Source organism: Hippoglossus hippoglossus, chromosome 19 (assembly GCF_009819705.1).
Source record: "Hippoglossus hippoglossus isolate fHipHip1 chromosome 19, fHipHip1.pri, whole genome shotgun sequence".
Classification (NCBI taxonomy): domain Eukaryota; kingdom Metazoa; phylum Chordata; class Actinopteri; order Pleuronectiformes; family Pleuronectidae; genus Hippoglossus; species Hippoglossus hippoglossus.
In genome coordinates this window covers 14,408,346-14,432,390 of record NC_047169.1, presented here as the reverse complement: position 1 = coordinate 14,432,390, position 24,045 = coordinate 14,408,346, and the positions used below count along the sequence as shown (strand labels likewise).

Genomic DNA, 24,045 nt, shown 5'->3' with positions numbered 1-24,045 from the left:
TTGCTAACAGCTGCTGTGCAGTTCAATTTTTGCATTTTACAATGATACAACTGCCACTTCAACTGCCAGCTTACGCCTTACTGTTACACCCCCACACGCATGCCCTGTATACGAGAGTGTTCATGTGATATTCATTTCTAGGTCAGTTAGTAGGGATTACAACTGATACGGAGTTAAAACACGTGTGGACAGAGATCATTTTAGTTTGAAAACACTGTTTTCCAAAAAAACGTGTTAGTATGAATGTATCCTTAGTCAGGCTACTTGATGACTGATGACTCGTGTTAAAACATCCATGTTATATCGATACCATAGAGCACTATACATACAATGGAATAGATCAGTGGTTCAAGAAGAATCAATAAAATAAAGCAGTGTGTACTTTTGACCTTTTTATGCAATCTTGACAGTGAACAGACTTACTAAAATTGTATTTCCAATGTATTCATTTTGGCATGGAGATTTTCAAATTAAAAGGCGTAATAAATCTGATTATTTTGGTCATATCAGGGAAAAATAGCTGCCTGTACCCTGGGGTAAGTAAACTCAATTACATTTTAAGACTCAGGTCTAGATTGACTGACTTGTTAAGAGAGTGTTTTCATTTATTTATGTATTTATTTATTGATCGGTGCAGTGGAGCCCCAGTCAATAGCTGAGGGAGTCTAAACAGCAAACTGTGCTGGCTTGCTGTAGCAGACAGGGGATCCTATCCCTCATACATCGATCCGCCTCTGCTCTCTCTTTGTGGCTGGATTCCTCCTGACGAGAGACAGAAAGAATAATTGAGGAGGAAAAAGAAGGAGTGAGTACGGAGTAGGAGGAAGGGTGACGGATTGACAGAAAAAGGCAGACAAAGACAGAGGAAGAGAACCAGAGACTGTTGGGTCGATTGCTTCATTGGACTCCCTCAATATTTAATCTGGTCTGATATTTGAGGACAGACACCACAGATGAAAATACTCATTTTGTTTGTATCGGCCAGTTTTGCTTTGAGTCCATGAAACATGTTGAAATAGGTCATTTAAAGTAGGTTATCAATAAACCAGCTCTGAGTCTAAAAATCAGTTTATCCAAGAAACAATATCCTATGTAAATATTTGTTCAGAATTTTGTGATGAATTCTTATATATCATGACGAGCGGTTATAATTGCTGAAATTATACAGTGGCAGTCATTCAATACATGCAGTCATGCCATAATACAGGCCTTCATTCACTACCCACTGTACACTGTATCCCTTATTATACGTCTAACAGTAGAATTAATCAGTGGTTTAAGAAATGAAAGCTTTTTGCATCTGTTAGCCTTTTAGACATGTTGTCTTATGGCTCATTTATGTTGCCTTTACATATGAAGAGATATATCCGTTCCAAACAATTTAACCATCACTGCCCACACTTCCCTGCTTCCTTTACGTTGGCATGGTTGCCCCTGTAGTTTTTTTTGCCAACCCTTTAAGTCATTTATCAAAACGTTTCACCATTGTTGAAATCCTCATGTCTTATGGTCGTTTGCCTGAACTATTGGCTACACTGCCCTTTTTTTATTTGAAGAATCTTTAGAGGCCAGAAGACATACAATTATTCAATAATTTTACAAGGAATTCAAAGAAAAGTAATAGATCTGAGTCTGCGGCCATACTAGCATCTCTATGAGGCTGCACCTAGGTTTAATGGTGATTTAAACAAATGCTAACACCAGCATGTTGTAAGGTGTACGCATACCTTGTTCGAAATTACAGTTTAGTTAAGTTTAGTTTGTTAGCCTGCTAATCTTTGATAGCATGGGGATGCACTAAACACAACGTGGAGCTAAGGCTGACGTATTTGGTTATTTACCAAAATACTGTTTAAGTAAAAGTAAAGTTTAAGAGGATCTGATGAAAAGTGACAAGATTGTCAAAGCTCATCAGAAGGATTCATCCCCAGGAGACCTACGACTGTCATGACTGACAATATATATTTTTATAATAAGTGCTTCAAGGGAAGTCAATATATGCAGACACCTCAGGCACCTCACGTACTTCAGACCTGGCATACACAGTATATACAGAGATGGCAGATAAAGGTCAGATATTTAATGTATTGTTTAGGTTATTTGCCAGTTTTCCTGATTGTGTTCTCTTTCTTTCTTCAATCTGTGAATGGATGTTCAATGGCATTTGTACGTTCTACTTAATTATAGTAGTGTAGATGAGGCTACACTGCTACCAGGGTCTTCCAATATATTTGTCCTTTTAAACGGTCTTAAAGAAAGGAAACATTTGCAGGAAGTGTGGTCATAAATCTTGAATATTAGAACAGTCTCAAACAAGGCATAAACTATATAGTGTATCCATTATCCTGACCATGATCCCAGGCATGCAAGGCAATTACATGAATGTATCAATGTATCATCATTACCGTGATGCATTGATTTTTTTAAATACAAGCTTAGAACTTTAAACAGGCTTTAAATATTCAGCACATTTGATTGGATTGAGTGTCACTGAAGAAAGTGAGAGAGGAGCCTGAACCTAATCCTGAGCGTCATCTCTTTTCTAGATTTATTGATGAGTGTTTGGAGAAGATCCAGCCCAGTTTAGGGGACAACTGAAGGAAAAAAGTGTGAGGATGGAGGAGAAGAAGCGATGTTAGTAAAGATTTGAAGAGGATGGGAGAGAGAGAGACAAAGTGTTAGAAGGGCTTGAGGTTAAAGTTTATTCAGGTGGTGTAACCAAACCAAGGATACTAATATGTTTCAGTTTTTAAACAGATAAAAAAAAAAGACCATATCTGTACATATGAGCATTATAACTCTATTAGAAGTAATCTACATTCATAGGTGTAAACATGGCACCAGTGATACATTTCAAAACTAAAATGTACTATTGTGAATGTAGCCAAAGTTGACAGTTAACAGTGAAATTAAGTTATAGCCAAGCAGTTATTGAAACAATCTTTATTGCAACATACTGCTGGAGTTAACACATCATTAGCTAATACAGCACTCGCGATAACGATAACACCGCTCATTCAGTTTGAACGAGTTTGCTTTTGAAGCGGCAGCGCAGGCACCAGCCAATCAAATTGTGTTTAATCTCAAGGGTATGTGCTAGCCAATCAAATCACGTTGATGCAAATATAACTCCTACATCACATCAACCGTCAAAATGAGCTGGAGATCAAGTTGTGGATTTAACTCCGTTTACGTCTCTTTAGCGTTGAATTGACAGCTAGCATTGCATGTTAGCACGAAAGCCGGTTATGTTTGTCCTGAGCATGAAACCGATTGACGTCGTTATGTCGATTTTGCCAGCACCAAGCGTTGGGCATGCCAACAGTCAAGCTTTAACGCATCCCATACGTTAGTTGGCGTAAGCAAAGCATAAAGACACAACATAACCCACACATAAACATCAAATTTAAGTTTACTATTTTGGGCTTTAAGTGGAGTTGTATCTGTGCTCGAATGATTTCTTGGCAAACGCCAGTCAGGCAATGTGATACGTATCTCCCACTCAAACCACTTTTACATTACACACATTTACTCACATCTCTGTTCTGTATAGGTTATTTTTGTTATTACTTTTTGGACAGAAAACAGGCAGTTTATTTGAATGACCAACGATTCCTTTAATTTAAAAGCAGGGTCAGCAAAAGAGAGAGTTAGATTTTGTTGTTGCCGTCCAGACAGAGGGGACACAGACAGGATACAGCATCCATGAACAATGATGGCCATTAAACAAACTGTCCGCTCCCAGCTCTCTGTGAGTTCACAGTTAACGGCACCAGAGCTGTGCTTGTCCTGGCTGTCCTTATCCACCTGGGCTCTTTTCCATTAGCTGGATTATCTCTGTGCTGCAAGTGGGTGAGCAGATCAGCCATGGATTATTAGTCAGGGGTGGTTGGTGGTGGTGGAGGTAGTGGGGTCTCATGGGAGTGAGCGAGGGGGGGGGGGGGGGGAAGAGATGCTGGGAAGAGAGATAAAAGAGCTTAAGCCCTGCTTACTTTCTCACCTACATGCACCTGGCCCCTACCTCCAAACTCCGACATTGGGAAGGAATGGGTGGAGGCTATATGACCGTCAAACAAGCACTTCTGATGGAATATATATCGGCACCTTAAGGACACATTTTAAAGACAGAACAGCCTTTGTGTTAGCCAGAAGACACAACCCAGAACAAACTACTGCCAGTTACTGTAGAACCCAGTTCAAGTGGCACTGGAACATAACAGTGACCACTTTAAGAAAGGCTTCTGAGGTTCATTTTACTCCATTGATGTTTCAGAAAATCCCTATTAAAAGAGTTTTAAGACTGGAACCAAGCTGGCCGGTTTCAAGATGATTCATGACTATAAAACATTTGATACGGAGCAAAAATAAATATTGGAAAATGCTGTGTACACAATTAATTTAAGAGTGAAGGAACTGCCCATCCCATAAATCATTGCGAATGATCCCTTTCCAAAGACTTCAAGCTCGCTTCTTCTGGATTTCTACCTTTTTGTTAATATAGTGTTACAATATGTTGTAGTTTGTATCTTGTAGTGTGTATATAGTGTTTTATACCTGTATAGTGTATAGTAACCTGGTGTAATGTCACTGAATGACGCAATCATATTCCACATGATTTTCGTTGTGGTAAACTTTTCCATGGTAAAAACAAGCTCCGTCAATCATTTAAATTTTACTGACCAAGCAAAGGATGTGCTACAACTGCAGGGATTGTTGATTCTCTAGAAACGAAGTCACAATGCGTGAATCAAGACAATCCTAATGGCCATGTGTAGTTTTTTACAGTGTTTGTACTCTCGCTGACGCTGATTCAGCTGACATCAACTAGTTTTTTATTTTTATCAACAGCTTTTCTCACACTTGCAGTAGTGCCCCCCGATCCTCGCAAACAGACTCTGATGTGTAAAATCAGTGAAGTTCCCCTTTAAAGCCCATTATGATTGATTGCAAGTGGCCAAGGTATCAGCGGGATACCAAGCTCTGCAGCTTTCAAATAAAACATGCTTGTAAATTTGTTGAGGACTGAAAAAGAAAGTCCCTCAGGCAGAATCAAATTCACAAGAAAACTGGTTTGTTGAGTTTGATTTTGTTTGACCTTTTAACAATTGGTTTGAAAAGAATAAATCATATGCAGGGAAGACACAGCGGCTGTCAACTTTTGCAAGGATTTTTGTAGACATAACTTGCCACAGCTTCAGAATAATTACTTCCTGGAGGTAATGATAGTAAGCATAGATTTTTACTACAGTTATTAAATATCAACTGCTTTTATTAGTCTTTTTTTTAAAGTAAACTGTACCTCATTGCCCAATAGACAGACAGAGAAAGAGGATGCAACAATGGCATGTTGTAGTAAGATGTCTTGTTTGGTCGAGTGTTTGTGGGCTTATCTGAGTGCAGTTTTGTTTATAAGACGTATGACATGTTTGTGTTTCTGGCGCAGGGAAAATGAGAATTCCCTCACAGTATCTGACTGTTGCAGGAGAAAGACAGATATTCAATAATCAAGCATGACTGTGAAGAACAAGTTGGTTAACATTTGGGTCAGATAAGCAGCAGAGTGGGTGGATGACAGGACGTGTTGCTGATGAAAGGGTTTCAATCTGATTCAGCATGAAAACACTCCATCTGTCTCCTCTGTGATCTGTCCCCTCGCTCCACGTCTCAGTAATGATACCACATGCACTGAAATGAATATTATCAGACTTTTGTCCATGTAGATAATAGCAAATAATCTTATAAAGTGGGGTTTCACATCCGGGTGTGAACCCCCCCTCCCCCCACAGTTTGTCCATCACTGATGTGGAGATCAATAGAATGATAGGACAGAATATGATTTAGCAACAATCACTAAGTCATTACCTAATTTGGTGAAGACAGTGGGATCAAGTGGCCTGTCGACTGTGGAACAATCAGGTGGTGTTAGAATAAAACTGAATTCAGCTCTGACATGATAATAATGCATAACCTAATACTGATTGAGTATTTCGTGGTAGAAAGTACTATTTAAGCATAAAACTCAATAGGTCACGAATAAATGCTTTGACGCCAGAGTGTAATTGTTTTGTCTGTGCAAATGTTTAATGTGGACCTGTCCAGGGTTGGCGGCCTGTGTCAACTGGGTTGACTCCAGCCCCCCCTCCACAACCCTCCAGAGGATAAGCTGTATAGATAATGGATGGAGTTGCAGGACAGAAAACCAAACTAAAATGAACTGCAAGTCTTTGAATAGTTGAAGGACACAGACTAAGGTGGATTTATCACCATGAAACATTTCTCATTGCACACATTTACCAATAATATAAATACCAAAGAACAAATGCAGCTTTCGAAAAAAAAAATGTAATGGAAAAAAGTATATTTTTAAGACATTGATTTGAGAGTCCCAAAGCCATTTGTCAGTGTACTGTGCAGCCAAGCTCAATGCTCATCTTATCAGTTATTCAGCAAATATATTGCCTGCGTTATTTAATTCAGCCACTGATAAAACAAACACCCCGGCCTCAGATCGAGACAGAATTTGTCGTATCCATTCTGCTTTCCTCAGTCCATCCATCATGATTTGCATGAAAATAGTCAAATGCAAGACCCAGCCAGGGAAATGATGACAGAATATACACCAGTGAGATTCCTTTAAATGCTCTCTAACCATTGTTTTTAGCAAGATTTAGCGCTTATCGCTTGCTCCTTATCCTGTTGTCAGATATGGAACTGGCAGCCACAGTCAACATTATAACTGTGCAGTGGCTGCAGGAAGACGGATGGGTGGAGTGACTAAGAGGGACACAAGATGGACACACAGATAGATACAAGCAGAAAGGCAAAGGTTAGCATTAGACGTGGGCTGGACAGGGTCAAGTGTTGGACACTGTCCTACATTACTGAGATGTAGTTTTACTTTTTGGCATTATGTCGTGTGTGTGTGTGTGTGTGTGTGTGTGTGTGTGTGTGTGTGTGTGTGTGTGTGTGTGTGTGTGTGTGTGTGTGTGTGTGTGTGTGTGTGTGTGTGTGTGTGTGTGTGTGTGTGTGTGTGTGTGTGTGTGTGTGTGCTCAAGGTGTTCCAAGCTACAGTTGCCTTTGTTTTGGAGGGTAGTTTGGCTGGAATTGTGAATGTATACCATTCATCATGTCCTTGGCTGCTTGGCGTGAACCCACACATTCACCCTCTGAGATAACAGAGGACGAGCTAAGAAACAAGCCGTCTACATGCCCAGAAGAATGTGTGTGTTTGCGCTTGTGTGTGTGGTTTTGTGTAAGCTGTATATTTCTGAGTGCTTTTTATTGCTTGACTTAAATGAATATTATTACATTCTTTTGCGGGTTTGTCCTTGTAAGGATCTTTCCATATCAGGATGTTCACGTGTATCACATCTGAGTGTGTATGACAAGATGTAAAAAGTGTTTTTCATCCTGGACTCTGTCCCCATGTGTAGATCTGCTTTGAGTGCTTTAGTTTGGGAATTCTCCTCACGCAAACTCTCCCTAAGGTTGGGCCTCCCCCAGTCCTCTTCTGCTTCTCATTTCTCCGTCCTCCTCCCACTGCCCTTACCCGTATCAGCATCATCAGCACTGGCACGGACTCTGACGAAAACAGCGCACGACTTCCTGTCGTTTCCAGCGTTTGTTTGATACACTCCATTTCTCCTCGGCTGTTTCTTCATTCCAGATGAGGCGAGATGGGTCAGTTTTCACTCAGCGCACCGAACTTCATCTGGCTCTCATCAGGGGCAGCAAGTGTTTTTGCATGGACTATTTTTCAACAGACATCATTCATCATCCGCTTTTGAGATTGTTTATGCGACTCTGTCCGATGAACAATTACCCTAATATTTGTATTGTATTACTCTGGGGAGCTATAGCGTGTTTGGGGCACTCAAACATGTGATTTCCCATTGGAATCCAAACAAAGTTACCATAAATTCCCCATAGAGACTCTACTGCTCAGCACTGAAACTGACATTTATTGTAGCCTTTATCTTCTGCTGATATTTTTCAAAGGTTTCTCATGTTGTTCTAACTAATCAGCAGTGACATCATAGAAGTTGTTAGCAGTAGCACGTGCTATAAGCAGATAACACAGCAGTTCAACGTTTTGTGAAATGCACTTCTTCAGGTTCTTGCAGAGAGATGGCTCACATTTATATGGTGAATATAAGACTATAGAGATAGTTTAGCTTGGCATGGCACAAGAAAATTGAAACAGATGTAAACAGCTAGTCTGACTTCATATTATTGTAACACAATGTGCCAACCTGCTAAAACTCACATTTTAACACCTTGTATCTTGATTGATTGTGCTATACAAATGTCCATTCCATCCATTAATCTATACCGCTTATCCTGTAAGAGTGGCTGGTCGCATTTTCATGTTCATGTTTCTGACGTCCCCCATTCAAAAGGGTAGAAAATGGTTCGTGAGTACTTCCTGAGGCTCAAGCGCAAATCTTTAGGAATCTTGTTTTGTCTGATCAGCAGTCTAAAAGCTGAAAGTATTTCCTTTACAATAACATACATAACAGATAAAAGCTGCAGATCTCTAGTGCCAAGACACTGGAATCATGGGATAGCTTGGAACTGAAAAGATTTAATGGTTTTCAAATTAGTTAATTAATAAGATTGATTTTTCTGTGCTTGAATTATTAATGAATCACCTAATAAATGTTGCTATAAATCTTTGAAATAACCATTAATTATCATTGATTGGTAAATGATTTCTTCTTTCTGTGGTTGCTTGAACTGAAGCAATAGTGAATTAAAAGTCATTTATCATTGCCAAAGACTGACTGCAATAGCTGTAAGAGAGATATCCTGAGCTTTAGAGATTAGCTTTAGTAATCCTCAAAACCTTCCCTGTTAATGCAACTGTTTGGTTTTCTCTTCCTTGGAAATTGACCTTTATTTACTTCCTTTCATACTCTTGTTGGGACTTAGCACGTTTACTGGAGTAATTAGTTGATATAAGTTATTTGTTTTCATTCATTTTGACCTGAATGTCCATGATAGCCTTTGCACAGCTCCTTGGGATTGGATGTTACTGTTAGCTCTCTCTACTGGTGATGAGGCGGCATCTCTGTGCTGTTCTGTTAACTGTTTACCCATTTACCCTCTCGCTCTGGCCTGCAGGCCATTTGTCAGCACTTTCTGTGTGTGTGTGTGTGTGTGTGTATCTGTGTATCTGTGTGTGTAAGAGATAGAATGTGTTTGCCTGTTTCAGTACAGCTTTGGTGTAGTAAACCTGAAAGTGTTCATACTGTATTGGGACACCCTTAAGTTTTAAAGGGAACCACTCGCACGTTTGTACATTCCTTAAAGGAGTTTCTTGCACTTAAGGTGACCAATAGGCTGGTCCACACACAAACACACATACACTGTCAAACATGTGTTGCGAATTTGTCAGACAGACACACTTGGAGTCGGTGCGAGGAGGGAATTCCTTCATCTGCACGCCCCTGCACATGTGCTCAGCATCTGCTCCACACACACAAACGCGCACACACACACAAAGGAGAGAGAGCCAGTGTGAGAGGAGATGATGATAAACACTGATCAAGAAACAAGAGAAACGTTTTTTTTTCAAGCATTCCACAGTCTCGCTCTCTAAGCGCTGTCCTTCTAACCTCCCATCACAGCCTGAGAGAGTCTCCAAAGAGCTGCTGGAGAGCCTGTTAAGACTTTGCCGTCTCAAGGTTACGAGGCACACTGCTCCGATGCTTCTCTTTTATGTACTGTGGAAGCCAGTCCTCCTCTCGGTGAAGAGTGATTCGCCCGCTCTTGACGTTTAAAAGTGGAGGCACATAAGCCGTTTGCTTCTTTGAAGGGTGGTGAAGGAAGGGCACATGTGAATATTAGGCATGTTTGCCAAACAGACACACACACACACACAGAAGGATCTGCATGTGCTCTGCATACAAGCACATGCAGATCCTTCTGTGTGTGTGTTTGTGGGTGTGTGTGTACTCATTTCTATTACCTCCATAGGACTAGTAGACCTCATGGGAACCTGAGCTTGGCCCAAATGAGGCAAAATCCTTTCTGAGGTCCTGTTTAAGGTTATGGATAAGATGTGAATTGCGGTCAGGTAACGGTGAGCCATGAATTGGTCATGGCTAAGGTTACGGGGGGGGGGGGGGGGGGGGGGGGGGGGGGGGGGGGGGGGGGGGGGGGGCGATGGAATGCATGATGCCAATGAGTGTCCTCACTAAGGTAGAGGTACAGTGTGTGTCTGTGTCTGTGTCTGTGTCTGTGGTTGTGTGTGTGTCTGTCTGTGTGTGTGTGTGTGTCGTTTCTCCAACTCTCTGGACCTGTAGTTCAGTTAGCTTTGGAATGAAAGCATACTGTTTGTCAGAACACAAAGAATGTAAATCCGGGACTTCAGAGGATTAATTACCACTTACCCAGAAAGGGAGTCAGAGCATGTAATACATATGATATATAATTAGGTACATGATATTGCCTTTGTGTTTCTAATCCCAGATGATTAAGCAGGTTCTGCTGTGTGCGCTGTGTGCATAATGAAAGAATCGAATGAGTTGTGTTTACACATGTTTTCCTTCTCTCTCTCTCTCTCTCTCCAGGATGTTGGAGTACTCCCTCAACTTGCAGAGCGTCAGTTTTTCAGCAGTGAGGACGGTTCGTGTGCTGAGACCACTGAGAGCCATCAACCGAGTGCCAAGTGAGTGCAGACGTACTGGCCCCTTCTTGCTGCAGCTCTCTAACCAGCCTCAGGATCTGGGAACACATTGTCCTCTAATATCACAACACTTTTGGCTTCCTCTGGAGCCAAACACACGTCTTTTGATCTGAAACTAAAGCCAGACTGTGTTTAACTTTTAGGTTGGCCATAGATATAAACCATTGGAATTAGTGGTGTGCTATCTTCCAAAAAATCGCACTGTGATTTAAAAAAATCTGAATGTGTACTTTGCATCAATTATGTAATACATTGCAGATCATACCCTGCATCTTAAGTTTTCATCAGAGGCTTAAAGCCCACGTTGTCCACAGCTTTGAAGGACATCATGTTCTAAGCTAGACAGAATATGACCACCTCTTTTACATTGTTTGCTGGTTTTATCATATTTTTTGACTGCTCTAATGTGCTGGTCCAAAAATAATCTGTACATGTGTATTCGAAAGAACGAGTTCGCAAAAACAAGCCAGGCCGAAATGAGTTTTCTGCAATGGGTTGCTGCGCTCAGTCTTCGAGATAGGGTGAGTCATCCGGAGGGGGCTGGAAGCAGGGGATAGGGACATCTGGGATACCCTACTTGGCCGGCCACCTCCGCAACATGAGCCTGGTTAAGCGGAAGATGATGAATTGATGGATGGATGGATGGATAGATAACGCAGGCATTGAACCCCATAAAGAGAAAGAGCCCAAATAGGCACAGGCTGAAAGTAAAACAAGTCACTGTACAATAATCTTTGCTTAAAAAATCATATTACCTTATCACAATGACCAAGTATTGACGAGCTTATCACGTTTACTCAGGCTGAGTAGCAGAAGATATCAGCTGCAAAGCTTTACCTATTCTAAATTTAGGTGACTTCCATTCCTCTGTCATAGTAACTTGCTATAATTTGTGATCATGCTGGTGGACTGAATTCCCACACAGTTGTGGAATGTAGGTCAGGAACAAGCTGATCCACATTTGCTGTCTGACTGTCTCTGTGTTTTGGCTTTCCCCAGCCACACACTCAGATTTATATGCAATTTTCCAAATGACCGCCTTTTATTAAAGGACTGTAGTTCATAGCTACAATCACACACACACAGACCACCCCGCTGGTTCATCACGATCCAAACACACAAATCCCTGAGATGCTTAATGCATCCGTCATCCATAATACATACACACACAAACACACACATTTTCCTAACCCCCCCCAACAGTTCCATACTCTTCTCCCCTTTTCTAACATCAATCTCCATTAAAGTGTAATCAGCACAGCTTGAATTTCCAGCGTGCACATTAATGTTTAAATAAATCACAAGAGTTTTTGTACCCGCCCAACAGTCCACTCAGTGCGTCCATCCTTATTTGAGTCCACCCACTGCAATGCTTACAGTGAAATGCAGACCATAATTATGTCATTAGCTTCTCAATTGAGGAGATTGCAGGCCAAGCAAGCAATGATCAGCACTTGTGTGCGAGCGTGTGTGTGTTTGTGTGTTAATGCAGGTGTTTACCCCATCCTTCTCTCCCATCCTTCTACCAAGGACACTCCCAAACTTAATCCGTAATCTCAACCTCTTGTCAATCAAGACCATCACAGGGGTCTGCTGATCCTCATTAGGCCGCTCATCCACACACTCCAGCAGCCGAGTCACGCACACACTGACTCGCTCATTAGACATCCAGCCATTGCTCAGCCTAATCACAAGACTAATGGTGCCATTAATGTGTGCATGATTTGGTGTGGTTCTGGCCCCGTGGGAGGAAATGTCATTGGGTAGATTTTAGGGACGTGGTGAGGAGGGGGGTCCCATTGTATTTGGTGTGGTGGAAAATGACTTCTTCAACCCCTTCATCCCTGTAGCTGCCTTGTCCTGCAGAGGGGCCTCATCTTCCCTCGGTTTACTGGTGATTAGGTGACATTCAGAGCTCAGTTGTAAAACAGCTGAACACTCAACGGGTTGAGCCACTTGGCACATCACCAGCAATCACTGTGATGCAATTAGCAACCAATCTATGTAATATAGCCACTAGCACAGTCCACTCAAGAGACATAAATCCATCACGCTTTCATCAGTATGGATACATGCTGATAGGATGTCAAGATCTATAGGAGGAAACAAAATATGTATAAATTAGTTTTGACAAAACAGGAGTAATTTTTGTTGATGTCAATGTAGTGATCTAAATCATAAATCAACACAATACAGATACCAGGTACATATTAATTTAAACACAACCAAGGCACATACGAATAAACAGCTTATGCCTTATCAGTGCGTGTACAGGTCAGCAGGTTGATTCAAACGATCAGTCCAAGGTGGTGTAAACTTTCCAGTTGAGATTCAAGTTGATATTTGTCCACTGCTGCCAAAAATGTAAGACATCTGAACCCGGATCAGCAGATACATAAACTGTTAGTACTTACATCCCTCTGCCTTGTCGTCTCCAGCGCCCCTCTCTCTCTGTCTGTTACATCTTACCTTAAGTCTGTATTGGACCAGAAGGCTGGAGCTCATCTCAAAACTCTCTCTCTCTCTCGCTCACATACACACACACACACACACACACACACACACACACACACACACACACACACACACACACACACCCCCTTAGAGTTGCATTAACGAACACATTGTTCCTGGCCCGGTGTCCACGTCCTGGCCTCTGACAGTGATTGATGCTCTATCACAGGCCATCCTGCTAGTGGAAGTGACAGATACATTTTGCAGGCTTCATCCACCGACTGCCGACGAAACCAAAAATTCCAGACTGTGTCACCATCACATCACGGCCCATCCTCTGCCACCCGATTGGCTATTACCCTCACATCCTAGTTTGGCCGGCTGGGGACCTTGTACCGGACCTGTCATTGGCTACAAAGCTGACATGACAACCAGTGACATTGCTCTGTGTGGGTCTTGATATTTAAAGACTGCGACTGGCCACTCCTGTGTCCACAATGCAGTATGTTTTTCTATATGACAGAAGAGGAAAGAGAAATTTGTTTATTGAACACTGCTCATCACAGACATGGTGAAGTTGTTTTGACAAGTTTGAATGGGTAGTTGTGTGTCTAGTACAGAGCTGAAGAAGAAAGAAATCTAAATGTAGATTTACCCAATTACCGAGAAGCCAAGACTTATTTTCTCTTCCCAGAGTAAACAGTGCTTCTTCTAAATAAAACTGCAAACTTCAACATTTACAATATACCGTCAGCGACTGCAACTTTATTAACCTTGATTCAGCTGCAACAATATGCAAATAGAAGTGAGGAGCTGCTTTAATGGGTTTTATTTTCAGGCCTCGAGGCGCTGAAACCTAGAATACCGACTTTAACTTGCTGATGTATCATTTTTCTGCCTTTTGTTTGTAGCAGTAAAAGTGCCATGTTATACAAGGAGAAGAAAAATAAAGTTTGTCTTCTATCCTGAGGCTCGAGTGCCACATTTAACAGACACAATTTTGTTCAAGCCAAACCTATTTTTGGAAGAGAGAGGGACCTCAGGATGATGGTTGCTCATATGCCAAAGTGCCTGCTTTGGTGGCCATAGCAGCCAGCTGCAGTCTGTATTTGCAATTCATTACTTGCCTCCTGGCAAGCGTTAATGTGTTATCCACCCCTGGTGTTAATAAGAACTAGGAATGAGTTCCTTAATGCTAAGGCCAGCTGGCGTTAAAGAATAACTCTACAGACTTTACACATACTGTTTTGACTTGGGTTTCAGAGACTGTAAATTTGAATCATAACATACAAACACTACAGTTACTGCGTTTGCTACCGTTATTAACAGATACTGCACTGATCAATTAGCGTTTCACATCTGTGTCATGAGGTTGATGTGAAACTCGGAGCCAAACCTGTCTGGCACATACTTTGTGTCGCTAATATCCACTTTTCGATCCAACCCAGACCCAGAGTTATGGCTTATTAAGCTTTATATCACTAAATACTCAGTTAAAATGCCAGATAATGCAGTGCAATGGCCGTTTTCTTTGATATATTTCTTTCTTAATAAATTAAATAAAATTGCCAACCTGAGCCCAAAACATTACACAACACATTGACCTAAACCAGATATTTCAAGCTAGAGGACTCAGAGTTCTGCTTTTACTCCTCCTACTTATCAGGGGGCTTGAATTGAACAGGAAGACATTGTTTGGGAGTTTATATATCAATATTTTTTGAAAATACAGTAATGGTAGACTTGGCTGTTAGACACCATGAATGTGAAGCATCTTTATCAAGCATATGTCCATATCAATAGAGGAGCATTACTACACTGCTGCTGCTGGTGTAGTAATGCCAGCACGTGGTTGGTGGAAACATTGATTTGGTCATGGTGGTCATGAGGAGATGTTGGGTTGCATGATGATAGGTTTGCAGGACTGAATGACAGAATTGCAACCAGACACTGACTGGTAAGGAATGTGGCCACAAAGATCATTGGTGAGGGAGCTGTGGAAGTGAGCGTTCTGACGTGTCTGCATGTTGAAGCAGTGGGGATGGAGGGAGAATAGCAGAGATCTACCTACAGAGGAACAAATGAAAAAAAAATGATCTTCCCTGCTGAACTTAAGCCAACGCTTCATTTGTTGGATCACAAAGCGATAAAGGAGGCTATGATTCATCTGTACTTAATTGAAGAATCTGAATATGCTGCATCAAGGTGGAGGGCAGTGGTGACACGATACCCTGCAGGCCCACAAGTGAACAACAGACACAGTAGAAACAAACAATAACATTCTGTCTCAGACTCGATGGGTCTTGATGACACATTCAATGCTGCGAATCATGTTTGAGCGAGGCAGTGTTGATTGACGAGCCAAAGGCAGCGTGCAATAGGTGACTATCACAGATACACACAGATGCACACACTGAAGCTTCTCTGTCTCAATGAGACGCAGTCCAGAATTCTTTGCCTCAGCACATGCCGTTATCAGAAACAGCATGTACATTCATACACATATTTCCTCACACACTTTCTGTGCACACAGGTCTGCAATGCATGCACGCTCACGCTGTTATGTTCACTCATGCGTCAGTAATGCAGAGTGTTTCATCCTGTTGGTGTTTGAGCAGCTCCTGGTTCATGTACACTGTTTTGTACTTCCGCCTTGATGAGCCCGAAAGGCGACAAGAACACAACAACATCACCACCTCCCAGCTCGTGCCCTCCTACTTCTACAACACATTATTTCCCTAACCCTCAGTGCTGCAATTAAAGAGCTTATCTTCTCTAAGCTGTTAGGAAAGGGTTTTATAGCAAGGACAAAAATCACCACTTGACTTCTGCTGTTTTATTGTGATGGAAGGGCAAGAGGGAGAGCCCAGAGGACTAATGCGTGATACTGGGACTCCTTGTTTTGTGAGCAGTTCAGAAGAAAATTAAAAGCTAATAAGTTTAAAACAAGATCAGAGGAGGAAGCTGCTTGCCAGAGGATTTATGCAAAGAATGTTACGGAGTAATTCTCGCTCTTCAGTCTTGTCAGTCTGTTTAGAGCCAAACACAAAGGATCTTGTTAGTCGAATCTCAATATGACAAGACCACCCCCAGCAGCTGTTGGCAGAAAAGTGACATTTTGTTGCTCACGGAAAAAAGAAAATACTACTTGTATTCACAGTCCAAATTCATTATCAACAGTTTTAAGATGTGGCGTTCTCTTAAAGCTTGACATTTTGTTATTTAATCACTTGGAATCGGTTTTAAACTAATGACTAATGTGTAATTTTGCATTATCCCAAATGTTAAGAGCAATTTTCAAACCAAGATAAATCTGTGTGAATCATTTTGTCGCCTGTCAATGGTTTCATACCTCTTTGTGAATTTGTCAGATGTCAAATTTGTATGGTAGAACTTTTACATCTTAGTTGTTTATTTAACCAGATGAAGGCGTTTAAGGACTTTTTAATCTTTACATGGTTTGACAGTTTCAGTATAACAAAACAAAGCAGTACATTGCTCCATTATTGGATGACTGTTAAGCCGTTTCACTCACAATCTAAAAAAAACTTGGACATTTGTGTACTCACATACAGCCCCTCTGGATAATTTCAGGAGAATATCTGAAATTCAGTCCAGCTTCAGTAGTACTGAAGCAACTGAACAGGATTGACAGATCTTCTGGATCTCCGACATAGAGTAACAGGTGGAAAGTTCTACAAGATAAAAACATTATTCATTTCCTAGTTTTTCTCTTCTTTACATGAAAATGAATGCTTTTATAGTTGACAATTTATTAGTTATGCTCAGGGTTTGTAAAGTGAAAGGTTTGTGTGCCTATTATTTAGGAATGACTTGATCTGTGCTTGCACCTGTGTTTCTTTGTGGGTTTATTGGTGTGAGTGTGATGAACACACATTCTTTAGAAACAGACTTGATGAATCAGATCTATTGGAACAGAAGTAAGTAAAGAAACGATTTAAGCACAAAGCTGTACTTATCCGTGGTTGATAAATAAGTCAGCACACATAAGTAGATCACTTTCATACGAACTGGTGAGCGGAAAAATTGGTGAACTCACTCAGGCAAATAAAACAGCAGATCAACAGAGTTCAGATGTATTGTCTGTCCTCTTTTCTCTCCATCAGTTTTCATCTCTCTCTGTGCGCTTCATCCTCGGGTGACACGGCTCGTTTATGCAAAGGCACATTTCCATTTCAGGGACGTCAAGTCATCTCTGTATGGAGTCTCTGACACAGAGCTAGTTACTATCCATCCACTCAGAGCAAATCAGAAGAGACGCGGGTGTACGCTGGCCCTCGACTCACAGAGCCCATTAGTACACAGTACACCGATTACAAAGCTGGTTGGGCTGGACCTGGACAGGAGAGCAGAGGAAGCAGACCTGATCTGCCTCCTAACAGATGGCTCCCCAAATCACACAGAGCCACGCGCCTGCCAGCCATGTTGGAATGGAGTAGCCGCCCACAGTGAGGTTGGAGAGGGCGCACAGGCGGAGGAGGAGATGATTGTTATTGAATATGAAATGTCGATCACTTGGAATGCACTCTCTTTGGGTGGGGAGAGGCCCAAAGGCTTGATTCTCTTATCTCTTTGGAAAAACTAATTATTCAGGTTTGCTTGCATCACAGAATGATGACCTCATATGTGGCTCTCTCCCCGGTGATTGTGTTTATTTGATGCCTTGATTTAACCACCCGGAAATTAAAAAAAGACAGCCACAGCAAATATTTTACGCCCACACATCTCAAGATCTCTCTGTGACTGCCATGTCTCTTACTCATGTATTATTATAACATTCAGTGTTCTCCCAAAAGGCTGACCTGTCCATTGTGCAGCAGTAGGTAAACTAGAGCAGCTTCAAGACATAGAGGGACATTCCTCATGAAATTATCCGGTGGGGCTGTATGTGAGAACTCAAATGTCCGAGCCAGTTCCTCTGGACAATCTCTGGAGATTTTCCTGACAACCCCAAAGTAAAAACTCCATGTGAGGATACAGATAATTCCAGAATTAATCGAGAGTGGGCAAGTTGATGTTTCTAGCACATGATTGATGGAAAACTGAAAACTGTTTACTTCAACACTGCTATCGCTATGGATCAGAGCTCATTTTCATTTGGAGCTCATTGTGCCACTACATGATGCGCATGTATAATCTTGTCAGTGATTCTATGCTTTTCCATGAATCAACAGTTTTTCAAAGGAAATTAATGCAGCAAGAAAACTATCAATCTGGCAGCAAAGGCAAGTCGATGGGCAAATGGATTTAAGTAATGCGGGGAAGAAAGCATTAAAAAAGCAGGGCTTTGCAAATGTAGTAGAATGAATTGAATGTGTTTGTCGGCCTCAAGGATGCATTGCTCGTAATTTGGGTAAACATGAGTTTGTTTTTTAAATCTACCGGGGACCTCAACAATATTATTCTCATTAATCATTGTCTCACTACAACTGTTCCATTAATTTAGAGTGAAAAACTCCTCAGTGAAATCTCTTTTTTCCTAAACAGACCTATCCCTAGAAAGCCATTTAGATTTTGCGATGGATTTGTATTTTATAGTTTTCCCCACAAACACATAATACAAACGTATCACCCAACCTAACTTTACTGTTTCTTCAACATGCTCTCTCTCACAAACCGAACAAAACTAACATGTGTAACCTACACTGCTGGTAAAATAATAGATCTGCCCACATTAAACCTCTCTGAACTCAACTTTAAGGACAACCCCTGCATCGCAACCTCAATACCACAGGACATCAACATTGACTTCTTCAATGACATCAGGACACAGGTTCAGGTCGATAAGGTGCAACAGGGCCCTGTTCAGCAAAAGCCTAGTACCTGCAGCCACAGCAGCACTTAATGAGACATCCCGCCGCTGACCCTTGTTTGTTATTGTTGTTGTTGCCTAATGTACTGTTCACTAGGTGTTGCTGTTGCTTATACATTGTATAAGCAAGTAATAGAAAACTTGAATCAGTCATTTTAAACATGTTTCTCTCAGTTTATTATTGAAACTAACACCACCGCTAAACACCTAATTTACAGTATCATTATTGCTCTCTTTTGTGAACTTTAACACATTTTCACCAAAGATAATGAATTGAAAAATAAATCTCAACTCCAACTTTACAAAAGGGTTAAAATGTGAAGATTTTACAATTCAGGGATGATTGTGACGGCTATTTTTTCAGGGGAGATTCAGAGGACTGTCAAATTCAGACCCTGCTCCTTGGTATGATGAATGTGCAAAGATGATGGGGATGATTGGTTTGTGTGCACTGCATGAGTGCAGCTGTCACAGGCGGGAAGACCGGCATGGGCATTTTTAGTATTTAATTGTTATTGTGCAGCTGCTTCTTTGCTGTGAATGGCAGCGTATGAAATCAGTCAGTGGTGGCTGGTCCTGCAGCAGACACAAATCTGAGTTGCAGTCACTGACTCAGGCAGCGCTAAGCGGCATCCTAACAGCTCAGCACATTACGCTCTTAGGGCAATCCCTCGAAGGAAACTGCTGCTTAATGTGCGCTCTGTGTCGTGTATGTATCCATTTTGCCTTAATGGTCAGGTAAGGATTTGTGTTTATGTGTGTGTGTGTGTGTGTGTGCTTGCAGTGCTCATTAATGACTAAAGAAAGAAAGAAAGAGAGGGAGGAATAGAGATGCTGTCGTAGTGTGTGAGCCTCCACACCTCTGTGACAGCAGCAGAATGTATCACTGTGCTCATTCTCTGTGAGTTCAAGGCAATTCTGTTAAACGGGTGTCCTATCGAAGGGCAAGCTGCAACAAATTGCCACCGGTAGTGACTCACAGTTTCATTTTTACATAACTCCCTGTCCTTCGCTTGTAAACAGCCCTGTTGCACAGCATTTCATTTATTTTTCACAGTGTGATCATGAGAGATAGGAGAAAGCTTTGTTAAAATCCCCCTTATTATCGCACTCTGGGATTGTATCATTGATTATAGTTATGGACGACATGACTGGTCCCCAAAAGTGAAGCCAAAGCATCTCAATCACCACCTGGTGGCTGGCTGCAGTATAGGTCATAAACCCCACTTTCTCTATGTTTGGGAATGGGACATGGATCAAACTAAAAAGTCATGAGTACACACAAAATGCATATTTTCTCAAAGACGGTTTAAAGTGCAAAATGGTTTTAATGAGTTCCCTTTTTGCCGCTTTACTCTGTTCAAAACATCATTGCATCCCCATGACAGCAACCAGGCATCGCTGCAACTGGTCACAGCTTCTCCACCACTGTTTCACATAGCTAATGGGAGATGCCTGCTAACAATCAAGCCACTTTTTAATTAAGCCAGGGGTATAACTGGTATCCTCACTTTAGTGATGCTGTAAAAAAAAGGATAAAAAAAGGATAAAAGTTACGACTGACAGCTCAGACTGACTCACGACTGGTCGAGCACGTGTATCGGCAGGACCTGGCTCCCGCAGTTCCATCCCCCAATAACCTCTGAATACTAAAGTAAGAGACCTGGCAAATACTGGATTTGGAGTAAGGGCCACTTGCTTATAAGCAAAGAACAGATGCAACAACAAAAAGAAAAATGACAGACTCTAGCTCCAAATAAGCAAGACAGCAGCGTTTCGTATCCAGGACATTTTGGCTCCATCGCTGGATAGTGAGATATGTCATCCATCCGTCTTTAGATTGTATTATGCCAGTATACTCCAAGCGCTGTGTGCAGTGAATATTATGGCAGCTTTTACACAGTATAACTTTAAAACAGTGTTTTTCCTGAGTCTTGGATTCCATTCAATAGTTTCTGTTTTCACCACTGTCACTTTCCCTGGGACTCCCTACTCACATCTTTCCCTTTGCAAAGATGATGGCTAAGAAACAATCCAAACATGCATGTCATCCCGTAGATGCTCCCCACTGCCAATCATTCTTAAATCTTTCAGCAGTACCTTTGCGCCGCTCCTGCCTTTTAGCTCCCTTCCGTCTCTCCTGGTTGTCTTCTTCTCGTTTCCATGTCGGAGCAAGTCAGCAAAATCCTCCCGCTTTTCTTTCCATCTGCCAACACCGAAAGTCTCCTCATTGTGTATCCACATTAGAAAAAAAGAATCTACCACAATCTATTGGCAAATATAAGAGGTTCTTCATGCAGATGGCATAGCACAGATGAAAGGTGTTGGAATGTGGAGAGAATTTTACTTAGCATTATAAACATGCCGTGTAAATACATGTCTTTCATTTGAGGCAACAACTCTAAACCAGAGAGGATTGCAATTGATACCTCATGTAAAATCAAACAAAACACGTTCTATCCTCACAATTTGTCTGTTTAGAATAATGTTTGGAAATATGTATGATTTTGTGAAAAAAGCACGTTTGGTCCAAATCATTGGTGCTGTGAGGGCCAAAGACACTCGCTTTTCGGGACGTGAAGAGGATTTCAACAAATGGTACAAAGATAAAAAAGTGTTTCAGAAATAACTAACTTTAAGATCAAATGATTAGAAGAAAAAAATCATGATGGTGATCTACCTTTTGACTGAGATCTTTGAGTTTTCAAAGAAAACCATTGTAACTGTCACTTCACAGGCTCTGGCTTGGGGCCCCTCTGACCCCTGGGCGTGTGCCCATTGGACTCACTCAGTAATTAGCATGTGCGATGCAGTAACAGGCATCAATTAATCTCCAATTTTGGAAAGCAAATTACTTTTTCATCCCCTCTCTCTGTCTCTCTGTTTCTCTCTTCACCTTCCCCGTATCCCTGTGACTCCTCTGTTCAGCCAAGGCCGTCTCTAAGCAGACAAGTTCTGCTCCAACAGGGGCTGGCCCAGCCAGAAAAAACCCTGATCAAAAAAATGATCCTCATTATTGATGCCTACCTGTCTAAGTTACTGCTGGAGGGATGATGGATTGCTGGATGGATAGATAGATAGATAGATAGATAGATAGATAGATAGATAGATAGATAGAAATTAAGGAAATATGTGTGAATATAAAATCTGCGATGCAACTACAGAGGGACATGGTCAGATGTTGCAGAGGGAGTGTGTGGGTGGTAGGAAGTGTGTGTGTGTCACTCAGAAAGTTGGGGGAACACTGTCCAGAGCAGAGAGAATCAGTGATGTACTGTATGAAAGGTGAAAAACCAGGCTTTTTACTGTGCTGTTAATTCAGAGCAAACTGTCGGAGTCCTGCTGATACACTCGCCCACTGCTAACAAATCACTGCTCTTCCGCTTGACTCAGGACTCTTGTGTCATATCCAATTATATAGTTTTAACCTTTATTCATCCAAGGAGGATGTTGCCACGTATACTCTTCTTCCGCAATGGTCTGCTTAATATGTATGCACTTACACACAGTCACCTGCAGTAGCACATTCATTTAACAACATGCCACCACTGTGCACTACTGGAGTATCTTGTGCTTTTCTGTACCTCGCTCCAAAGCGCTCATTGCAGTGGTGCTTAGATTGAGTGTTGGCTCATCGTATTTTATTAGTGACATAATCTGAGCGGTATACCACTTTCAATAGTGTTATGTAGCTGATTACCCCTGGTGTTCCTCTGCCATGTCTCACCCCCACTGACTCTTTTCCGGGATATGTCGCTACTGTGGTGTGTCCCTGCTCCATGAAAATGATACGTCACTATTGTTCCACTGTAACTACAAACAGTCCAATATGAATCTCTTGTGGCTAACTTGAGTCAGCATTAAGGCTCATTTATGATAGATACGGAAATATTCAGAGCCTTCAGTCTGTATTCTGTGGCCATTTTGTCTGTATTTGTGCACGTCTTCAGAGAGCTTACGGATACGGAAACAGACGAAACAGAGCAGCACCAGAGTAAACCATGGGGCAGTGTAGCCAATAGTTAAAGCGAGACAATCATAAGAAACGAGGAAGAAATTTCAACAATGGCCCGTGCACAGGGACAAACAGCCTCTTTTTTATGCGTACATTAATATTACCGTCGCCTTGTTTGTTGTCAGAAACTCTTCACTCTATGCTGTCCTCAAGTGGATGTATTGCAATGCAACTTAAAGGGGACATGGAAGTATGTTGGACAGTTACATCATTGGAAATGGACGTATTTATCTTTACTTACAGAAAAGCTGAATAAATGAGGGCGTCAGATAGATCGGAAACAAGTTCGATTTCTTTCAAATTTCTTATCTGGGCTTTGATAAGTTGAATGGAAGTGAGTTTTCCAGACCTCTGTAGCCCATCTCTAGTTAACTGGTCATGTGCCATTGTTACTCTCTCCCCCTGTGGTTTTCTCCTCCTCCTTTTCCTCTGTCATTTTCTACCTCTCATGTGTACGTGATAAGTGATTACGTGGAGGGGGATTTAAGGGAGGCTGGAGAGGAGGAGCGCTCTCTCTGTTCCAGTTGAGATGCGGCAGCCTCCGACATCTTAGCACAAGTTCTATTGGTTCTTTTTGGTTGTTTGTTTCCTTTTGAGTTGGTGGTCTGGCAGTCCAGTTTTCAGTTTTTGTTTGATGTTAGTTTTTCACTCAGGTAGTCAAGAGGATGAGTTTCTGGATCAGACGACCCTTTGTGTGGTTGGTCCAGATCTTCTTCATTTTATGTTCTTTTTGGTCAGGCCTCCACACTCCCATCGTTAATGTTTCTGTTACTACATTTTGTTTTGCTTTAGCTATTAATGTGGTGTGGCGTCCTCCTGTGTTGCTGTCTCTGGGTTGACTAAAGTAAATTATTTGTTGTGGCATACCTCTAGTTACAAACATGTATGTCAGTGGAGAGTAGTATCTGCAAGTGGAAACATGTTGGATAAGCTGTTTACCCAAGCTACACACAACAATTAAATAATAACTGTTTGAATAAGAATTACCATATGACAGAGGATTAGAGTAATTTTCCCAGTAGTAGACCAGTGGAACTGCAGCAGCAAAAGCCA

General features: G+C 41.6%; 1 protein-coding gene and 1 long non-coding RNA gene across 18 annotated transcripts in view; one reads left to right on the top strand and one right to left on the bottom strand.

The window, feature by feature from the left end:
• Window positions 1-24,045, top strand: part of cacna1g (calcium channel, voltage-dependent, T type, alpha 1G subunit) — a 240,478-nt gene that overhangs the window by 108,608 nt on the left and 107,825 nt on the right. For all 17 annotated transcript variants that reach the window (XR_004612086.1, XM_034569763.1, XM_034569764.1 and 14 more), the window contains exon 5: window positions 10,575-10,672. Coding sequence is in view for 16 of the 17 variants with exons in the window: in XM_034569763.1 (XP_034425654.1) it covers window positions 10,575-10,672 (98 nt within the window). In the remaining variant the exon portion in view is untranslated. The remainder of the gene's footprint in view (window positions 1-10,574; window positions 10,673-24,045) is intronic.
• Window positions 8,840-23,945, bottom strand: LOC117752457. Its single transcript, XR_004612087.1, has 4 exons — window positions 23,932-23,945; window positions 20,618-20,721; window positions 15,370-15,375; window positions 8,840-8,850 (listed from the first exon to the last, which is right to left on the bottom strand). It is a non-coding gene; the product is annotated as an uncharacterized LOC117752457 (long non-coding RNA).